The sequence below is a fragment of the Camarhynchus parvulus genome, chromosome 4 (assembly GCF_901933205.1).
Source record: "Camarhynchus parvulus chromosome 4, STF_HiC, whole genome shotgun sequence".
NCBI lineage: Eukaryota > Metazoa > Chordata > Aves > Passeriformes > Thraupidae > Camarhynchus > Camarhynchus parvulus.
Genome location: NC_044574.1, coordinates 53,667,374 through 53,688,333, shown reverse-complemented (window position 1 = coordinate 53,688,333; position 20,960 = coordinate 53,667,374). Strand labels below are relative to the sequence as shown.

Here is a 20,960-nt window from a genome sequence, read left to right as displayed (position 1 = left end):
TCTTTTCAGCTCAGAGGCAGTATCTATTTATGCTAGCAGGTTAGTGATCCTTGGGTCTTCAGGAGCGCTGTCTTTGTAACACACAGTTCCCCAGGCTGAGAGAAATGGCAGTCCCAGATTTCTGCCTTTCCAGTGTTAGTTTTGAAATGATTCCCTGCCACCTTCAGGGTGTTGCTCATGCATTTTTAGTTTGGGTTTTTTTGGTGGTGTGATAGGACATGAAGTTCGCTCTAAATGTAGCTGTTTAAAGCACATTTAAAGCACATGCACACACTTCAATTTTCTTGTGTCCCACGGCATTCCTATTCTTAGCATAGCCAGCATGGAGGGTGTCTTCCATCAGGCTCTTGTGCTTAGGGAAACCAAACAAAGAGTGTACACCATGACTGATTTCACCAGGCAGAACCTTGTACCCTCCTGCTTTTTTAACCAGGCAGAGCCTTGTTAAAAGCTCCTGCTTTTTCCTCTGTGTGCTTTGGAGCTGGTCAGTGATAAGCATGTGGGTGTGACTGGGTTGATTTATGCTGTGAAGGAAGAAGCGCTGTTAGAGATAAACGGGGTCCTGCATTGCTTTAAAGCACCTAATAAGAGATCCTAGGAAACAGTTTGTGGTAGGAAATTGCACCGCTGATGAAGTACTGACTGAAAAATCCAATCCTCTCCCTTCCCCTTCCAGCTCAGTCGTGCCTCAGTGGAAGTGACCACAGCTGACAGGCAAAGGGTAAGAGATGAACACCCATGTCTCAGGGCTCAGATTAGGAAAGGCTTTATTGCTAATACCTAGAGCTTGAATTAGCACCATGTTTTGGAAACAAACCAAAATGTGTTTCCTGTCTGCTCAGAGTGGGAGAAGGAATTTTCAGCACTTCAGGGGTTACCCTTTGCTTTTTGATCTTGTGCTATGTTAGTAAATGCTGCTGCTGCTGCAAATTGCCTTAGCTAAAACTTGGCATGGTGTGTCCTAAGAGTTGATGTCTCAGATCTTCACTTTCTAATCGTTTTCCTTCCCTTTGCAAAAACAAAAAACCAACCAACCAAACGAAAAAACCCTTTAGCTAATTTCTAGTTCAATCAGAGGAGTTCTCAATGTCTTATTAGTATAGCATGCTTAACAAATAACCTAAACCTATTGAGATTAAAAGTGACAAAGGAGTATTACTAAAATCTTTCACATGCTTCTTATGGAATACCGTTTTCTTCCCCCAGCTTTTATGCATTAGGATCCTGTTGTCTTTATCAAGTTCAAGCCAATTAATTCCTTGGATCTTTTATATTGCTATATTTTTTCCCTTCCCATGTTACCCCACTCTGAAATCCCTGACTTTAACTGGGCACTGCACAGAAGATAACTCCTGTCTGCTGGCAAGTTGCAGCAACGTGACCTGTCCATTGCTGTCAGGGCCAAGCTGTCAATGTGCTGCTCCACGTGAGCTGCTGCTTCTTGTGTAATTCTTGCTGCAGTTCAGGGCTGTGTGTGTGTGGCTCAAGTTCAGTGTGTGTGTGTGTGTGTGTGCGCATGCACAAATTTGGGTTGCAAGACTGTGTTCAGTTGAGCAAAATACTCTCTAATCTGTTTTATCAGAAATAACACGTTTCTGCATTGGCCAGCGCACCACAAATACTTGTGTCATTGTGTTCAGGGCTAGTCTGACCACCTTGGAGATAGTTTTTTAAAGATTTACTTAGAAGTGGCCTCAAATATGACGTTCTAAAAGTTCAGATTTGGACCTGTTAGTCTGAATAGCATTACAGTTGGTTTGGGGCATAGTTTGATATTTGGTTTTTGAAGCAGAGTAATTTTGCAGTGTAAGAGCTCAGTCTCCTGGGTTTCAGAATATTTCTGCTGCCTCGCAGATGGAGATGGCCGAGGCATGAAGGTGCTGATTCAGTACCACAGCTGAGCTGTCTTGATTACTCTTTGTCTATGTAATGGTTTACTGACAGTTCACAAACCTGACAGTCATGCAGGAAATGCCTTTTCTGGTTGTTTCCACCTCCTGCTGTGAACAGCTGGATCGCTGTAGGATCATTTGTGGTGTACTTGCTTCATTCACACCCATTTCCCTGTTTCTCTTGCCCAGGAAGGATACATGATTTGCTGAAAAGAGAGAAAATGCTATGCTGGGGCTACTCGTCTTATGGACAGCCTGGCATAGGTAGCAACCTCCAGGTCATCATTCCTGAACCACAGGTGTATGGCTTCATCCACGACAGAAATGTCAAGGAGGTGGCATGTGGAGGAAACCACTCTGTGTTCCTGTTGGAAGATGGGGAGGTGTATACCTGTGGCCTGAACACCAAAGGTCAGCTGGGGCATGACTGTGAAGGAAGCAAGCCAGGTAAGTCTGCTTTTTGTATGCTCTTCAAACTGTCTTGAGGCTGGTGGGCTGAGAACATTATGAGAGCTGCTTTGTGCTGATTGCTGTGGAGCTGCTCCAGCTCCACAGCAGAGCAGATAATCGTGTCACATAGTGCAGTGGTGATGCTGAATAGCACTGGCTGGCTCTGGAAAGCTAAAGCTGAGCAGGAGCAGCATGGGTGAGGAGACAGGTCTGCTCACTTTGCCTGGGAAATGCATCAAAACAGAGGCGAGCACAGATGGTCTCAGGGCAGATTTTGTTATCTGGCATTATGTTGTCTCTTTATAAAAAGGAGGAGAGGCCCATGAGTCATGAGTGTCTTCTGCTTTGTCTTTCCAATTGCACTGCATTGTTATGCCCACTCTTATTCAGCTGTTGCTGGGAATTTTCTCACACCAAAGAGTACAAGTGGACCTGTGTTGAGTAGAATTGTGGAGAACAAATTTGTGTTTGGCCAAGAGGGTTTGTAAATTTTGTTTCCCCCTTTCAGAATCCCTTGTCAACTTGTGTCTTCACTCCTTTATGCTTTCTTAGTCTGAAGGAAGGTCACTTTAGTGTTGTGTTCCCCAGACTCACATTGCATCTTCTTTATTGTCTTCTGATGGACAGAACTCATGAGTGCTGAACTGAGGCAGCTACTGCCTCTCCTTCCCAGGGTGAAGGAGTGCTTTAATTGTAAGTTGTTCTTGGAAGAAACCCTGAAGCCTTTCTTCTGGACTCTTTTGAATGTTGGCTTTCCAGTTTACCTTCAATTAACTTCTTGGTTTTCGCGTGTGGTAAAGATACAGGTATTTCTGTTTCCATAATGTAAAAGTCCTGTGCTGTGGGTAATTAGAGCAAAAATTCCTCAAACTGCAGGCTGCTCTCTGTAGAGCTTAGGTCTTCTCTAGTGTCACCTATTATTGCATGATAGAGAGAGAAAGTGTATGCAAAATATCCTCAATTCCCCATGCAGCGTGTGCAAATCTGACCTGACTGACCCTATTGCTCCTTTCCTCTGTCAGTGTCTTTTGTCTCTCTCTCTCAGAATGAGTTGGCAGGTGTTGGATTCTGGATGACCAGGGTGCTGGGTTAGAGGAGTTCACCTTGAATCTGCCCTCTCTTGCTTTTCCTACAAGTAGTTTCTAGACAATTACTGAAAGAAATTGGGAATAGCAGGAGTGCTGAAGTCCTCTCTGTGCACTTCTGAGGAATTGTAAATTTAGGCCCTGGAATAAATTAGATGCTTGGTGAAAGGAAGCCAAGCCTAGTGAATATTCAACTCAAACTGCTGAGGATACTTCATCCTGCAAATCACCCAGCTAGCTCAAGACTAGTGCAGAGGCCCCAGAAATTCAGTGCTGTTTTGAGTGCTGCAAAGATACTCTGAGAAACATCTTTGGGCTATGCTGCTGTTTTACCCATAAAATTAAGCAAGCATAAGCTGCTGGTGAAAAGGGGGGATTCACAGCAAGTAGATCAGAGCTGGAAATGGACTTCATGAATCTTGAATGCTGAAGTGTAGATCTCTCTCAGCTAGGTAATCCTGCTTTCAGCTAGACCAGTAGAAGAGGGCCAGACTGAGCCTCTGAAATAGAAATAAAAGGTTCTTTGCGTTTGATCCCAAGTGCCCTTCTTCTACTCCTTAAATTAGGGTCTGTCACCAAGATGTGAAACCATGTCCCAGTTATCCCACAGGTTTATTTTTTTTTCTGAAAAAGGTTCTGCAGTGGTGCTCTCTGAGGAGCCTGTGGCCATCCTAGAGAAATGGTGTTTCTACATAGCATTACTGGCTGTGCCTCCAGTGGGATTTCTGCTGGCTGGGGCAGGTGGGAGGGATGTGCTGTAAAGCAGGGAACAGCTGCTCTTTTTAGCTTACAGCAAACAGTCACAGCAGCCTTTATGGTAACAGTAAACTGGGGGAGAGCCCCATCACACACTCCTCTGTGCTTTGTCTTGCAGCACTGGGAGCTGAATTTCTTAGTTTTCATTTGCAAATGGGAACAAGAAGAATCAAGCCTTCCTCTTTCACCCCCACTTCCTCTGCATGGGATAAAGACAACCTTATACCTTCTGTGCAGAAAGGCCTGTTGAAGATGCTCTTTTCTCTTTTCCATTGGTGTGGGCCTGTGAATGAAGCCATGCCCGATAGGTGATGAAGATGCATGTGTGGGACACAGGGTCCTGAGCTGTTGGAAGTGGTAGAGAAGACTGTCAGGAGGAGTCTGCAGTAAAGAATGGGAGAAATGCCAGGAGCTGGGAATCCTGGAGCTGCATCTTTCCAGCCTCTGCTGGACAGGGTAGTGTGGGCTGAGGTCTCTTGGTTTTCCTGCCCTGTGGCTTGGTCCTGTCAAGGCTGTGAGGGCAGCTGGAAGTGGGACCTCTGCCCAGCTCTGGAAATGAGCTCCATCTCCTGATGTAGGAGGCTGTGACTCAGTCCTGACTGTTCCTTTCAGGCAGCCCCTGGGGAGCCTCCTCTGGACTTCAGAAATGCTTTCCAGAGCTTTACAGAGTGCCTTGGTTGTGTTTGAGAGTAACAGGGAGATGTGAAAATGTGCAGGAGGTTTTGAGCTTTGTGAAGGCTGCATTGATTTCCTAGAGGTGGACTGATCCCCTTCCTGCTGCCTTGGTCTTCCCTGAGAGGAAACTCCCTTTTATCTCACTATTCAATTTTGCTTCTCATTCATGCTGCTCATGAAAATGTCAAACGGTGGTGCAGAATTGTTTCAGCAATTCCTCTTGGAGGAGCCCTTTAGAGGGCACCTTTTGAAATGCAAGAAAATGTGTTAATTAAAAGCTGTGTTTATGGTCACATCTGCTGACCTTGTGGATGTAATGTGGAGAGGGGGATAGCAGCTGGCAAAGTGATTCTTATGCCTCTCCACAGGGAGCAGAAATTACTGGGGGAGTGCATGCCACTGAAAGAGCATAAGTCAGTAGAGGTTTATTTTCTGGAATTGCCCTTTCCTCTGGATTTTACATTGAGGTGCTAAAATTAATATTTAGGATGCCTAAGAAGTTTAGCCTAACTAAAATAACATGCCTTTTGACTAAATGCTAGCTGCTTCTAAGTGTCTCAGACTCTCTCCTTTTGATAATTCCAGGGTGATACCAGGTGTGGCACTCCCGTGGCTCTACCACAAGCCATTTTCTCACATTGCCACGCTGCTTACCAATTCATTTTTGCTTCATGGTGATTAGTGAGGTACTTGATGTGTCCACCCCTCTTAGGGGTGGATAGCTGGCTTTGTTAATACTTACATGATCGTTTTTCCTCACCTCTTTTTTTTTTCCTTTTCCTCCCAGAATCATTCTGTAGTTTGTGTCTCTGCAATCACTTGGCAGGGATGCAGAGGGAGAGGAATGCTGTTCCAGCGTTCTCTCACCATGACCATGATTAATAAAGCTTCTGTCTGACCTGCCCTAATTCTCACTTGTGTTTTTATGCCCTTGAAGTCTCCAGAGTCTCTGACCATGTCTTAGGAGAAGCAACTTGGCAATTTGGTAGTGAAGTATTGAACCTGCTGTTTTGCAAAATTAGTCTGAGTTTGCATTGATCTCCTGAAATTTATCAGATGATAACATACGGTATATCTCTATTGGGAAGCAATAATTTTGTACTGCAGTAGTTTTAGAAAAAAAAATTATTCTTCATAAGTGTATCTAAATTTCGCCTTTTTCAGTCCTGTAATTTCACTTGGATTGATTTTCTTCAGGTCTGCCATGATGTCTTGGCTCCCTGTGATGATTCTTAGATAAGTGTTTTATCTGAGTGTGCATGCTGGAGAGCAAAAGACAGGCTGAGGTATCTAAGGTAAAGGCTCTTTTGGGGTCTGGGTGGAGTTATAGAGGAGTGTGAAACAACTAGCCGGTTGTTAGTAGTTTGTAAAGCTTTAAAAACCTGCTCGAGTCTGAGATATGAAACTTGTTTTCAGCTCTAGAGATCTGTTCTGTTCAAGTCATTTGGACTTCATTTGACTTCTGCTAGTGAGAAGTCACTTACTGGGCTTTGGTAACTAGTGTCTCAGGAGAGTTACAGAACAATGTCTCAAGCCAAATTTGCCTCAAACCTTTTGTCTGGTAAGATACAGCAGACAAACCTATGATTTTTTTACAAAATTCTTTGTCTGGATGCAAATTTGCAGGGGAGCACTGCCTTTCTGTGCATTGTGGAATCTATCTCCTCATAGCTGCTGATAGAGATCATAATGTTCATTCTCTTTCAAAAAGCAGGAAAAAAACTCCACCAAAACAAACAAGCAAACCAGCCTAGGTGATCCAGATCTTCTGGATTTCTCTGAAGTGAGTGGCCTTTCTTTTCAGAGTTTAGTCCACTCGTCCTGAGCCGCAGCACAGGATTACAGCAGCAGAGAGCTCAGTGCTCAGGTCAGGGCAGCATGCCTGGAACAGCTGAGAATTCAGATGTGCCACCTGCTTGGAAGGACAGTGTGTGTGTATCTTCCTGTTTTAGCCTCCTCCCGGTGGGTGAGGAGTCAGCCACGAGGTCCTGGCAGCTCTGCAGGAGAGGTGGCAGGGCTTGTGTTTGTCCTGAGCAGGTTGCAGACAAAGAGCTGTGTATCTTTATGTTTCAGCACTCATTGTAAATGTTGTTTGTAAAAAAAAATAAAGGTAATTAAACTGGTCACCCCTTGGAGAAGTCGGGTATGTTCATTTGTATCATTTGTACTCATCCCTCTTGCTCCTTTGATTGATCACAGGATCTGACCAAGCTATTTCAGGTTGCTGTGCCTTCACTAGTGGCTGCAGTGGATTTGCTTTATGGAGAGTCAATTTCAGCTGAATTGGTGCCATTTGGGCTTCAGAATGATTTTAAAATTAGATGTCAGCATTTAGAATTAACTTAATGTAGAAACAATTGGTATTTGGTTGAATGAGAAGTAAAGGAGGTGCTTTCCCTGAGGTACCTCAAATATGCCTGTGCTGTGTTGAATTGGCTGGCTCAGGGATTTGAATATGCCAGAATTTATAGTGGGGGTTGTTTTAAAATTTGTGTGGTCTTGATCATGTGAACTGACTTGTGCCAGTATTTTCTGAGAAGGTAGGACTAGGAGAACCTACACTGAGGAGAGAGAAGGCTCTTTAGTAGGGCCTAAACAGGTAAAAATTTGATTTCTTGGTGGTAGAGAAACCTACTCAGCACCTAAGATGGCTGTAAGGTGTTCTCATGCAATTCTGAAGTCTCATCTCTAAACACAGATGTATTATTAGAACCACCAGATTCGTCTTTCGATTTAATTTTGCTGAGAGGTAAAAACAAGGATGAGCTCAGGGAAGCAAGATATTAGTTTTTTTTTACAATCAGTATGATCTGTTGTTACAGAGGACATGAGAGACAGTTTTAATGCTCCTTTATCTCAAAAGGCAGAGCTGCAGTAAGAATGACCAGTATTTTGCCTTCTGACTGGGGGTTTGTCGGGCAATTTGGCAACCTGAAATTGTACTTACCTCTGTGGTATTTGTTGCTTGTCACTCCTGTACCATGCGCACTCTTGAGAGGCTTTCTGAAGGTGCAGCTGCAATAAAAGCCTGCCAATGAAATAAAGGCTGCCTGCCTGCCTGGCTTGGAAGGAGCAGGAAACCTTGGCATGGTGTGTGGCACTAATGACTGACCCCTTTCCTGCAGGCATGCTGAAGCTGCAAGATGTGTTCAGGATAAAATGGGTTGGGTAGCAGTGTGTGGTGAGTTAAAGGAGAGGGCAGGGAAGAAGCTGGAGGTGATAGATGCAAGTTTTCTGAATGCCCCAACCTTTTTGTAGTCAGAATAGTTGTTTGTGCTGGACAAAAGTGATGACTTCGTTAAGGTGAGCGTGGCTGAGAGTCACAGCTTCTAGGAGAGATTTGATTAGTTTGGTGGCTGTTGATTTTGATAACTCATTTAGTTATCTTCAGATAACCCAATATTCTTCCTTAAGCTGTATTGGAAATAGGACTTTTTATCAAAGATCTGTGTGAAACTTCTTATCAGAAATCAAGTATTTTTGGTAGCTGAAAGAGCTGGTAAGACATGCTCACTCTCTTCAACACCTGACCTGCCTTTTAAACAGCTGCCTGCCTATAAAAACTCACCAAAAAGGAATCTACAGATGCTCATGTCCTTTCTCAGAATTCCCAGTTGATAAAATTAATACTTTTTTTTTTATGTTTAATAGGACTGCATTCTTTTCCTCCCCTTTCCCAGTCACCATGCTTGTTTGCAATAATATATTTTCAAGCGATATTTGTGAAGCTGATGGGAATGCCCTTGAAAGCAAGGGCAGAGGTGCTCTACTGAGTGTGTACTGTGCAGGTGTGGCTTTTCAGAAATATGGCTTTGTCTTGCTCCCATGCAGACCCCTGCAGGATTGAAATAAATGGGAACAGAGTGAGGAGCAAACCAAGTGCTTTTGAAAATCACATTTCTTAATCATAGCCTGGGCCTGCCACAAGTGAGACTCTCAAATGTCACAGCTTTGCAGTGTGTAGTACCAGCCCATCAAATCTGGCATCTAGGTACCCATTTCCCTAATTCCCCCCTACAGTTCTGGTATCCATCCTCAGTATGTCATGCCGAGGTTTAGTGCATCCTGCCCACCTTGGACTCTCTGCCTTGGAGCTGTGGGGTTTGTTGGGGTGCACATCTTGGACCTTGGGGGTTTCTCAGTAGTCGTGGACCAGCCACAGCTTCTGTGCTGCCTGCCAGTCGCCAGCAAGCCTGGCTGAATGACCACCTTGCAGCTCTCTGCCATAACCTGGCAGAGGAGGAAAATGGGCTCTCTCTGGGTTTTCTGAACATAAGTTTTCCCTGTGTTTCTGTAGCGACTCATGGTGGGTTATTTCTTTGGAAGAACTATCCTTACTACTTTACCTCCAGGGTCTGAAGGTGGATTCTTCCCTCTGCCAGCTGATGCTTGCCAGACTGGAGCCCTCTGTGCCTGGGCAGCCCCTTCCAGGAGCTGTCTGTGCCCATGCCAGTCTGCATCTATAGCTCCTCAGAGAGGCTGTGTCCTCTAGATAAACGCAGCAAAGTGGGGAGGGTTTCCTGTCTGTGCCTGAGGAAGAGCTTTTCTTTCTCAGGGTAGGTGTCGGCTCACAGCTCTGAGGGGGGGTAGCTGGCAGAGCATATGTGATGTGACACCCTGGGATGTCACTGTGACCTCTCACCTCTTGCTCTTGCATTCCTGCCTTGACATGGCCAGAAACAGCCTTAGAAAGTGAAGGCAGTGTTAATAACTGAGCCAGCCTCTCTCAGATTTTAAGGCTGTAAGTAGCCATGCTAAATAAATGAGTGAGCAGTACCACATGTATCATGCAGGTAAACCGTAAGAATCACTAGTGTCTCTGGATGAAAAGGGACTGCAGAATCTTTTGTTGCTTGGAACTTCTCAGCCTTGACCTATGGACCATATTGCCCCTGCTGTGATCAGCCATGTTCTGGGGGAGTGTCACCTGCTTTGGTTTGTCCTCTGTCCTTTGCTGTCTTCCTCCCACACTTACTTTTTGTTCAGTGAGTCTGCTCTCTGTTTACATTTCCTCTCTTGCAGCCAAATTATCAGTCTTATCAGCTTCAGTGCTGCTGTTGTCTGTCTCTGATCAGGCTTTTCTTCCTACTGCTCTGCTTCCTGCTGCCAGCATAGCACCATTCACCAAGTTCAGGAAAGGAGGACTTCAAGATGTGCAAACTGGACTTGTAAAACCCAGCCTTCTTGGTGGATATAGTAAATGTAAGGTGTTGAAAGTCAGAGGATGTTACATTTTCATGTAAGCATTGCTTGCCCAATACTTCAGAGTTTTTGCCCCATGCTAAGACAGATTTGAGCATGAGGTGTGCAGCTGTGTTTAGGTGAGAGAAGGAGACAGGTAGTGAGGATAGCTGTCATATGGTGGGGATGTGGGCTCCCCATGGGCTTTGCTCTTGTAGTCTGGTGCTGTGCAGGTGCAGAGCGCAGCGTTTCTCACACCCTTGTGTGCAATAGTGTCTTGTCATCCGAGCACAAGATGCAACAAGCATGTAATGCCTTCTCAGAGACGCTCTGCAAAGAGCAGGGAGGGGAAATTGCAGGGCTGGTGTCAGGCAGGGTGGTTCCAGCTGTCTACGTGTTGTGTGTCTCATCTGCCTGGCCATGCCATGTAGAGTCACCAAGGTGTGTTCTTGAAACTGTCCAAGAACTCTGACCTCCTCCCTGTGCACCTCCCTCTGATTTTACTGCTGACAAACCACAGCCTGCAGAGGTGGTGTAGCCACAGGAGCAGTTTTAGCTGGCTGGGTTAGATTATGTTTTCAAAAAGCACATGACAGCTTTGCAAGGTCTGTGTTTAGTTTAAGTGGTTTATAGACTCTGATTTCTTCATCGTGCTCCAGGGCTCCAGATATTTCCTGTGACAGCTGGAGTGTGGGATGCCTAGGTGATCAGAGTTGAAAGTGAGCAGAGGGAAATCGGAGGGTCCTTCTTGGGAGCTTTAAGGGAGAGGGGAAGGGGCAAAAAGGCCTTGGCAAACATCATGGTTTCCCCCTCCCCAGTTACCACTTTCCAAGTAGCAGAATCACACTTCCACTGGGGATGATATTTTCTGGAAAAGCTGATGAGTGTACTTGTGCTGCTGCTGGTTAAATAGCTGGTATTTTACTGCTAACACAGATAAAAAGTGTGAATAGCTAGGACATGGAAGTTATGCTGGCAAAAAAAGGAGAAACTTTTGTAAGGGGAGGGAGATACCTTCTCTCTTAGTGTGCTTTCCGTTGTAAGCGTTTTGATTGTTGCACATTGGTTTTGTCTTTTTCCAGTTTTTTTAAAGCACTTAGACCTGTTTTAATGTTCAGCTGCTTCTATAGGACTGAAATCATGAAGCTCATCACAGCCTAGAAGTAGAGCCATGCTATCCATATGCAGAAATGTCTTTGGGATGTGCCATTGGAGACTGGGGAGTCAGCTGAAATTTACTAATTAGTGTATAAAGATCTTGTCAGGCATTTGGTAGATCCACTGTTGCTTCCTTGCTTTTTGTACAGTGGCTTAGTGAAATGGTGGTGACTGATCAGTTTGGACCATGATGTTTTTCTGATTTTCTTGTGGTGCTTGTTGAAGACAGTAGCAGATTTTTATGGAGTTTTTGGCTTTTGAATTATGCTTCCCTAAGTGCTAGTGCTGTTAGCGTCACCTTGTTAGAGGGTTTAATGTGTTGGTGAAATTAATCTGCAAAAGGAGAGAACTCTGCTCCTTTCCTACAAGAATTAAGGCTTTTCAGTTCTCAGAGAATAGAATTGTTATACAGGTGACATTTAGGTCACTCTTGGTATCTGATTGAATATTCAGCTGCCTTGTGCATTGAAACATTTATCTCACACTTCCGATTTTTAGATCTGGGTTGCACAATGCTCGTGCATCCTCAGTGTGGATGTGGACTATATTAACAAGCATGGCAGTGCAAAGAAATTGGCTCATCTGTCCTCAGACTTGCAAGCTGCTAGCATTTAACCCAGAGGAATTTCTTACCTTAGCTTACCTGTTTCTCTGTTCCCTGTGTTTCTACTACCATCTCTTATCTGGGCAAGCTAGTAAGACATATTTTTGAGAATCTGTGAGCACTTTCCTTGCAGACACCAACAACAAAGAGCAAATGCTCTGAGCTGCTTATTGTCAAGCTGGAGAGACAATGAAGAGTTTTGACCAGATGTCCAAGCAGACTGGAATCACTTGAAATGCTTCCAAGACACAGCTTCTTCTGACCAGAAATGCAGATTTTGCCACTGAAGGTGTAACCTCAGGGCTGATGGTTTCTGTGTAGTTTCCAGGCCGTAGAAGCCATCTGGTGCTGTTCCTGTACATCCTAGTACACATATGGCTGAAGGATTTTGCCCCATCCTCTAGCAAAAGCCTGTCTTGTGAGCAGCTGGAAGCTATACATAGACAGGGTGTACCAACTCTCTGATAAAATTACTAGGAGTACAAAAGCTAATTAATCATTCATTGCTTGTGCATTCTAATTAGAGCAGTCTAAGTGAGTGCTTTGTGCTTCTAGCAGTTGCAGGCACTGAAGATATCCTGTATAGCTTTCCAGAGGTGTAGGGGCAAAGCATGGGCCCTGTTTTATACATAGAGAAGCTATGGACTGATGGTGGGCTTGTCAGGGGTTTTCATTCTTGTCACAGCCTTACTGCCATTCCCAAACCTTCAAGCTAAATGCACTGATTGTCAAAGTTGAGTTGTAGAAACATAGTCCACTTATCCCCAGCTTTTGCTGCAGTGTCCTTGCAAAGCAAGAAAACACAAGAGGAGTCCTGTCACCATTCACAGATGGGCTGTCCTGAAGATTTTTGCCTCATTCTTTACTCCAGTGTATTTTATAAAAAGATCTAACAGGGTTAAAACCAGAAAAAGTCAAGCCTTGGTATACCTGTTTCTGTTGAGATCCACAAGTTAAAGCGACAGAAGAGAGAAATCAAAGCTGCAACTCCAGCAGATATGAAGAACTGATAAATTACTTCTAAGCATTGGTGCTGTTTTGAGACAGCCGACAGCTTCAGGAAGAAAAGATTATTTCAGTGTCTACTTCTTGGAACTTAGGAGTTTTTGTTTGTTTTTTGAAGGTTTTATGAGGTGTTGAAACACTGTATTGCATAACTGCTTCAGCCCTTCCCTGTTGCTTTCAGGTTTTTGTTCTGCTTAGCTTTGTAGATAATTTTGCCTGTTAAGCCCCGCTTGACTGGTTTTATTCATCAATTACACAAGACCCAATACTAAGAATAAACTTCACCTTTTGTACTCTTCATCTCAATGCAGTGATACATCTTCTCTAAGGAGTGAATAATGGTGTTGTGGTGCTTTGGAAGTTACGTGTATACCAACCACTAAAACATCTAATATTTTGATGTGAGGTCAGCAAAGAAGTAGTTGTCAGATAGATGTTTTTGATATCCCAAGTAAGCTGAGAGATGGTACATTCAGTGACTTGGCAACTGACAGTGACCTGGGACCCTTGTTGGTCTGCCTGGGCAGCCTGTGATCCCGGGAGAAGAATGGCTTTTTTCCATCTCTGGAAAGAAACATGTCTGAGTGTATAAAACTTCAAACTATTTGGCATTTACATTTCTTCATGACTTTTCAGGCGAACTGCTATTGACAAGGTCTCAGGAATGTATTCTGATAAGATGGGCCATACATGCACCTTTCTGAAGGCAAAGAGCTTCACCTCCAAGGCAGGCATGGGCTTTTTTCTGTCTGTGGTTATGCAGCGAGTCCAGGTGAGACTGTTCTCTGTTCCAGTGGTGAGCAGTGCAGTCTCCGAAGGCGTTCAGTGACACAGGGCAGCCTTTCAAAACAGGCTGGTATTTATTTGTCTTTTGGGATGGCACATAGAGCAAGGTCACATTTGTGTTGCCAAAATTATCTTCAGATGGAGCCAGAGGGGACTGAAACAACCTCGGATTTCCAGACCTATTGGGTGTCCCCTCCGTGTCCCAATGTGTGAAGTCCTCGCCGCAGCCACATACCTCAAGGTACTCTTTCTCTATTTGCTGTACTGCTGTGGTCAGAATTCTGCCTCCTCCAGCTCCTGATGCCAGTCTTTGGTCACTGGAGTCTTCTGTCACCTCCCCAAGGTGCTTCTGTGATTCAGGGTCAGCTCCTGCAGGAAATAAGACTTACTGTGGCAAACACTGCTTTCCCAGGAAGTGTTCCACATGGCTTCAGGCAGCAAAGCAGTGTCTGCTGTGGGTGCCCAAGCATCCCATATTGTCCATGTTTGCTATTTTGTCAGACTTGTGATGTCCTATGGAGTGTTTGGCAGTGTGCAGGGAGCAGCTTTGGAAGTGGGGCTGGCTGGTGACTTTGGGACCACTTTTGGGAGCTCAGGTGCTCTGGCTAACAGCCAAGTCTCAGTGCACCCTTTCAGCAAGGGTGAAGTGATGGGTTCATAAATCAAAGGGTTTTCCTTGGAGAAGTGGATGGCTTTGTCTGCTCTCCTTTTGATGGTGTGATCCTCTCCAGCAGCAGCTTTAATTCTGGACCTTGTGGTTGCAGAAACACACCTGTGTAACCTCAGATGGTGTGTTGGGCACTGTGCAGCAGGTAATGTTTGTCTGAGAGGAAGAGACCAGAGTCACACATGCTGCTGGGACACCTTGTCTGCTGGCTGTCATTGACCTTGATCAGCCCTTACAGCTGCTGGTTGTTTAGAGCTCTCAGATAAAAATAGGCTCCCTCATTTATATATATATATATATGTAAATGAACATGAACCAGACTGCCAAAGCAGTGCTATAGCTGGGTGCTTGTGGGCCCAAGTGGGAAGCTGTGTGTCTAAACTGAGTTACCACCCTCAAACCTGGCTGTGTCTCTGCACTGGCAGTGGGACTGGGTGAAATTAGTGCTGCTGGAAAGAGCTGCAGGGTTTTACTGGGTGGCAGGCCTCAAGCCCTCCTAAGATGTTTGTGTGCTTGTTACTTGTAAACTGCACCTCTGTGGCCATGAAGTATTTTGAGTGAAATGAAGCAATGTTCAGGTGGCATTTTCCTCAGCTAGGATACATATTTAAATAGCTGTCACCTTTTTCTTCAAAAACATCCATTAGGGATTTTTCTCCTCATTTTCTCATTCCCAGACACAGAAGGCAAACCCTCCTAGGGGTACCTTTTTCTACAGTCATTTAAGACACGTAGATTAATTGGTAAGCAGGTTTTGGTGCTAAGTGTGTTAATGATTTCTGGATTCCTGTGATGTGGGGTATCATTTTTATGGAATGACATGTAATGACCCTTTCCTCTCATGCCCCAGGCAAGTGGGATTTCAGTAATACTGATCACTGCCTTGTAGCTCACAGGGTGAAGTCTTTCTTCATCAACCTAGAACACTTGTATTTGTTCAGGGGAAAAAAAAGCAAAGCAACTTTGCTTCTTTCTGGCGTGCAGGGAACCCTGCCATCAGTTGTGTGGTTTTATTGAAAAACAAGATGTTTTTTCATGCCCCTTTGTAAAAGTTGTGTAAATGAGTAAGATTTGGTTATAGATGTTTTTAGAGTAGTTCTTAAACCTGCTTCAGTTGCCTAATGTGATGTAATGATGAAAAGTCAATTGTGGGTTGTCTTCCAGAGGACTTGAGTGATGATTTATTTAAAAATTTTTATTCCTTCGTCTCATTTTACTTCCTTTATATGGTACTTTTTTTAAAATGAGTGTTTGACAGTGATAGTAATAGGCAGATAAGTTCAGACTTGTTCCAAGGTCAGCATGGAGGGCGTTGTAACACATACCCATCAAGCAATAAATCAAGGTGAGGTGGATGGGTTGTGGATGACATCCAGCTTTATGGATGACTCATCTTCATAGGACATGGGAGCTGTGGAAGGTCAAATATGTTTTTTATGCTATCTTCTCAGTGTTGGGTGATCCCTGAATCAAAACTGAGTGGTATCAAATATGGGATATCTGTTCCTGAATAACCTGATAGATTTTCCTGTGTCTCTGAGGCTGGCTGCCGTTGTGCTTGAGGCATGTATACCTGCCTGCCTTCCGTGACCTTCAAACCAGGCTTTCAGAAGAGCTCAGCAGTGACACATTTTCAGTAAACCTGGTGCTTTTTCTCCTGTTTTAAAACTAAATTGGGTATTGGGGCACCCACCTGAATGGCTTTGCACGGGGATTTGCGCAGCCCTGATGTCCGTGTGTCGCTGTGGGATGAGTGCTGTGAGCAGAGACGTTGTCCCTGCTCAGCAGTGACACATTTTCAGTAAACCTGGTGCTTTTTCTCCTGTAGGACACATTTTAAAACTAAACTGGGGATCAGGGCACCTGAATGGCTTTGCGCGGGGATTTGCGCAGCCCGGTGTCCGTGTGTGGCTGTGGGATGGGTGCTGTGAGCATCATGTTGTCCCTGTGTTCCCGCAGAGCCGATCGGGGCGCTGGCCGGGCAGCACATCGTGCACGTGGCCTGTGGGGAGTCGCACAGCGTGGCCCTCAGTGACCAGGGCCAGCTCTTCTCCTGGGGCGCGGGCAGCGACGGGCAGCTGGGGCTCACCACCATAGAGGATGCAGTGACAGTGCCAAGGTAAGCCTGCAGCTGGGTCAGCTTTCCTCAGGGAAGCTCCTTGGAGGGTTGCTCACCAAGGGTTGTGTCGGAATCCAGGAAATTCCTCTGGAGGACTCGAGACCCTGGCAGGGGGCTCGGAGACCTTGGCACGGAGTCAAAAACACCTGTGCCTTTGATTTTAACCCATGGAAACAATTACCAGCTTTGTATGAAGATGTACGAGCCACAGAAGTTTAAGTAGAATGTTAGTTAATTTGTCACAGTTTAAGTAGAATGATAGTTAATTTCTACATGAAAAAGTAGAATTTTGGAGTTTTAGAATGGGAGTTCAGGAGGCAAGATGGAGAGATTTGGGTGTGTCCTGTCCTTCCTCCTGTTTCTTCTTAGCTTCCATCTTCTGCTGTGATAGTGGCACTTTGGATTGGTTTAGAGTCGAGGCAAACTGTCTAAAATAGGTGATGGGTATTGGAAAATTATTTTAAATAAAGTACACGTGGTTTTTAGTATAAAAAGATAACACTGCTCAGTGTGCTCAACCCGACCTGCCAGACAGACCTCGGCAGGATGGAGAAAGAATGTTATAGATAACAGAAAATAAACAACCTTGAGAATGACAACCAAGGAATCCCATCTTCTTCTTCGGCCTCAGGGCTGGGAGAAAGAGACTTTCTAACACCTCGGGGTCATCTCGACACCAGAGACCTGGTCGGGGTTGCTCACTTTCTCTCAGTATGGCAGGAATAGGGTCCTTCTCATGCTGGGATGAAGGTGATTCCTTCTCCTTGTCACTGCTGCTCCCTGAGCTCTGCAAGTCCTCAGGAGGTTTGGGCTGAACAGACCTTCTGCCCATGGATGGCTGAGGGATGGAAAAGAAAATTGCAGCATGCTTAGCTTCTTCCATGAAAAATGCCACAATGTTTTGCACAGAAAAAGGAGGTGCATGAAAGAGTATTTAAAAACAGAAATGCTGTTTGTACTTCAAGGTGTTTTATCATGCTGTGTTGACAGCAGATGCAGTCTCTCATTTGGTCTGCAGCTGCAGATCCAGTGCAGAGCAGAGGTTTGGGATGTGTCTCTTCTATGGCTGTCATTGTCAAAACAGTATTTAAAAGAAGAGTTTCAATGACAAAAGATTGTTTGAGCTGAAGGGCTCCGTGGGACGACAGTCCTTAACTTGCATGTGGTTCTGATAAAACAGACAGAGAGAGGCTTGCATAGCAATGCATAGTGCCTTTTTAAAAATAACATTTTTGTGGAATAACTTGAACCTTTGACTTGCTATTTTCTGTACAAAGCACTGAAGAGGGTTTGGTGCTGTAATTCACTGGATCCGGTAGGCCAATAACAGCATGAAAAATGTCAGTGCCTGAAAAAGAATAGTGAAAGAGACACCAAGAACCAGCTATTTTCACCATTTCCAGATGGTTGGATTCAGTGTTATAGCAGGAAATGTAGTTGAGTTACTAGAGGTCTCCACAGATTTGCATCTATTACATATGGATCTGTATTGCCTTCAAGGCACTGTTCCTCAGTCTCAAACCCATGGATTTTGTGTGTGTGTATACAACAAGTACCTGAGTGGAAATGGTAATTTTTGTCTAAGGTGATACTGTTTTTGTGGACGCTTACTCTAAAATCATGTTGTCATCTTTAGGTTGATAAAGAAATTGAACCAACAGACGATACTGCAGGTTTCCTGTGGAAATTGGCATTGCCTGGCTCTGGCAGCAGGTACTGTAACATCTGTTATTAATTATGAAAATTTGTGCTGTCATTTTGCACAGTGTCCAAGACTGCATATTTCTGCACAATAAATCAAGGACATCCCATGTTCTGACTGCTTTTGGGTCAAATGGGGTGCTATAAAATGGATCAGGTACCATGAATATTGAGGAAGAGCTTTGCCAATACTGTGAAGAAAGAAAACATTACACACAGACCACCCACTGTCTTACTGCTGAATGATGGCAGGAATGCTTGAAAGCTTTCCATCTTGATTTAGAAAAATGTGTGTAATTAATTCCTTTGTGTTGAAATTTTCCTTGGCTGTTACTCTTTTATGTGAAATGAGGACTGTTTTTGTTGCACTGTTTGTTGCAGCAGTTGTATTTTGTGTTTTGCACTTAGTTGCTTGTGCATTCATTTGCCTGGTGGCTCTTTTTTTTTTTTAGCAGAGAATGTCTGTCTTGATTTTGCTTTTTTCCTTTTCATCATGAGGCTTGGGTGGGAGCGAAGCCTCCAGGACTGTTTATTTTTAATTTTGGCAAACTTGTCTTTCTGTTGGCTAACTTTCTCTTTTCTTCCTTGTTTCAGATGGCCAGTTCTTCACATGGGGGCAGAACAGCTACGGTCAGCTGGGCTTGGGCAAAGAATGTCCCTCCCAAGCCAGTCCACAGCGTGTCAAGTCTCTAGATGGGATCCCTTTGGCTCAGGTTGCTGCAGGTGGAGCCCACAGTTTTGCCCTTTCTCTCTCAGGAGCTGTGTTTGGCTGGGGGAAGAACAGCTCAGGACAGCTGGGACTAAGTGATGAACGAGGTATGAAAATTCTGCTCCTAGGTGAGGGAAGGACAGACTCCTTTTCCTGGTGTCTCCTGTTGCATTGGCAGTGTATTTTTACTGAGTGGGTCTTTAACATTCAGCAGCTCCTCTTGGGACGAGATGGCATAGAGAGTCTCTGTCTCTACAGGCTTTTCATACTTAGTAGAAACAGAAACATGTTCTTTCCCCTTGTGGGTGTTAATTTAAGTGAGGAGGGTTAAAAAGAGAGGTCTTTCAAGTGTGAGTGTCAACGTGCAAATATCAAAGAAAGTGCTCATATTCTTCCTCCCTCTTCTCAAAAATATTTTGTTTGAAGTTGGTTGGAGCAAAGGTTTTCCCTGCAGAACAGCAGGCTGAACCCATCTCCTCACTTCCCAGCATGATTTTGACTGGTGAGCAGCTATATGCTTCAAAACTATGGCAACACTGAATATCTCAGTACTGTAAAATGTTGTCTAGTTTATTTGTTGCACAGTTTACCAGACACATAGGGCCAATGGTAGTTTTCTCAGGTGCTAATCTGAAAAGCGCAGATCTCCTCTGCTTGTTGTTTACACACTCTTAACTTTTTGGAATAAAACAAATTAATGGAAGGTTTTCTTTGGAGCTTAAAATCAGCCTCCTTATTGGTTACTGCATAATTCCTGTGCAGATTTCAGTATCTAGGCAAGTTTCTGAGTGTAGATGTGATACCTAGCATGCACCTAGCTACCTTGTGCTGTCTGTAAAGTAGGGCTGATCTAATCGAAGAGCAGCAGTGTCCTTTCCATGTGGGTTGGCAGATAAATGCTTCTAATTAAAACAAAGCTGCAGTTTACATATGAGAGGCTTACACTGACATGGGGCTAATCTTAAATGAACAGAATAGGCATCAGCTTGTGGGATGGTGCTGGCCAGGGATCATATTCTGCTTCCCCCTCAGTGCCTGGCATTGTAGTAAATATGTGGTATTTATGGTAAGTGAATCATGATAAGACAGTGTGAATTAGACTTGTCAAACATGAGCAGCAAGGTCTGCAAACATGGGTATTCTGCAGCACTGTTATTATTAACAATTATGCTGTAGAGAGAGGTGTCATTCCTGTGAAAAGAAAGATCAGAGTGCTAAAATGCAGGAAAAGATAAATCAAAAATATGCTCTCAATTCTAAACTCACAGAAGTTTGACTTTTTCTCTCACTACCCAGTAAAAAAGCACCTCTCAAATCCTAAAGTGAGAATCTTAAGAAATGGGTAACTTCTATAGGTAGGAACCTGACTTTTTGGTGGTATGGAATAAGCAGCTGCTCCCCTTAATATCTAATTGTTTTGGGGTGCCTACTGCTCCTTGAAGTGCTTAGCTTTTATTTTTACTGTATTCATCCCTGGGAGACAGACTTTAAATGATTAGGGGTGGCAGAGTGGAGGAGAAAAGCATCACTTAATGGTTGGTAGTGATTAACCTTTGCAAGTAGGAAGATCTTCTGCTTAAAGGATGACAAGAGAAGGAAAGCTGAGTATTTAAATACACATTGGGATTCAGCTTACCATGTGTCTTGCACAAGTGTCTCCCACGTGTCAGGGTTGTTCTATATGGAAAAGGTTTAAATAAGGTTTTCGAAACAAATATTTGCAGTCATCCCTGAGGAGTGTGAAGTGGAGCATGAAGCTGAAGGTGGGTGTATCTAGGCTGCACTCACCATGTCTCCCAAACAGCAACTGCATGTTGAATTTGTACAAGATAATCAACATGTGCACTCTTGCTCTGGACTACTTCGTTTGAGTCAGTCAAGCCTTTTAAGAATTTGAGGGGAAAAGCAGCAGTGAAGTACTCAAGGCCATGTGGGGCCTTTTTCTCCACAGTTGTTAAATTTCCCTTGTGGTCATGCACCACGTCTGAAAATCAGACTGGCAGTGCCTTTCTTGGACATGCAGGCTTGTGTTGATGGAGCAGCTGCTTTATTTCCTTTGGCTTCGTTGCAGACCGAGAGTCCCCGTGCCACGTGAAGCTGCTGCGCTCTCAGAAGGTTGTTTACATCAGCTGTGGAGAGGAGCACACTGCAGTCCTGACAAAGGTAAAGGTG

The 20,960-nt window shown here is 44.3% G+C and overlaps 1 protein-coding gene across 1 annotated transcript in view; it reads left to right on the top strand.

Annotated features, from left to right (window-relative positions):
- Positions 1-20,960, top strand: part of HERC3 (HECT and RLD domain containing E3 ubiquitin protein ligase 3) — a 42,490-nt gene that overhangs the window by 2,509 nt on the left and 19,021 nt on the right. Inside the window, exons 2-6 of the mRNA XM_030947858.1 lie at positions 2,082-2,339; positions 16,219-16,378; positions 18,015-18,091; positions 18,674-18,895; positions 20,860-20,951. Coding sequence (XP_030803718.1) covers positions 2,114-2,339; positions 16,219-16,378; positions 18,015-18,091; positions 18,674-18,895; positions 20,860-20,951 — 777 coding nt within the window. The 5' untranslated portion in view covers positions 2,082-2,113. The remainder of the gene's footprint in view (positions 1-2,081; positions 2,340-16,218; positions 16,379-18,014; positions 18,092-18,673; positions 18,896-20,859; positions 20,952-20,960) is intronic.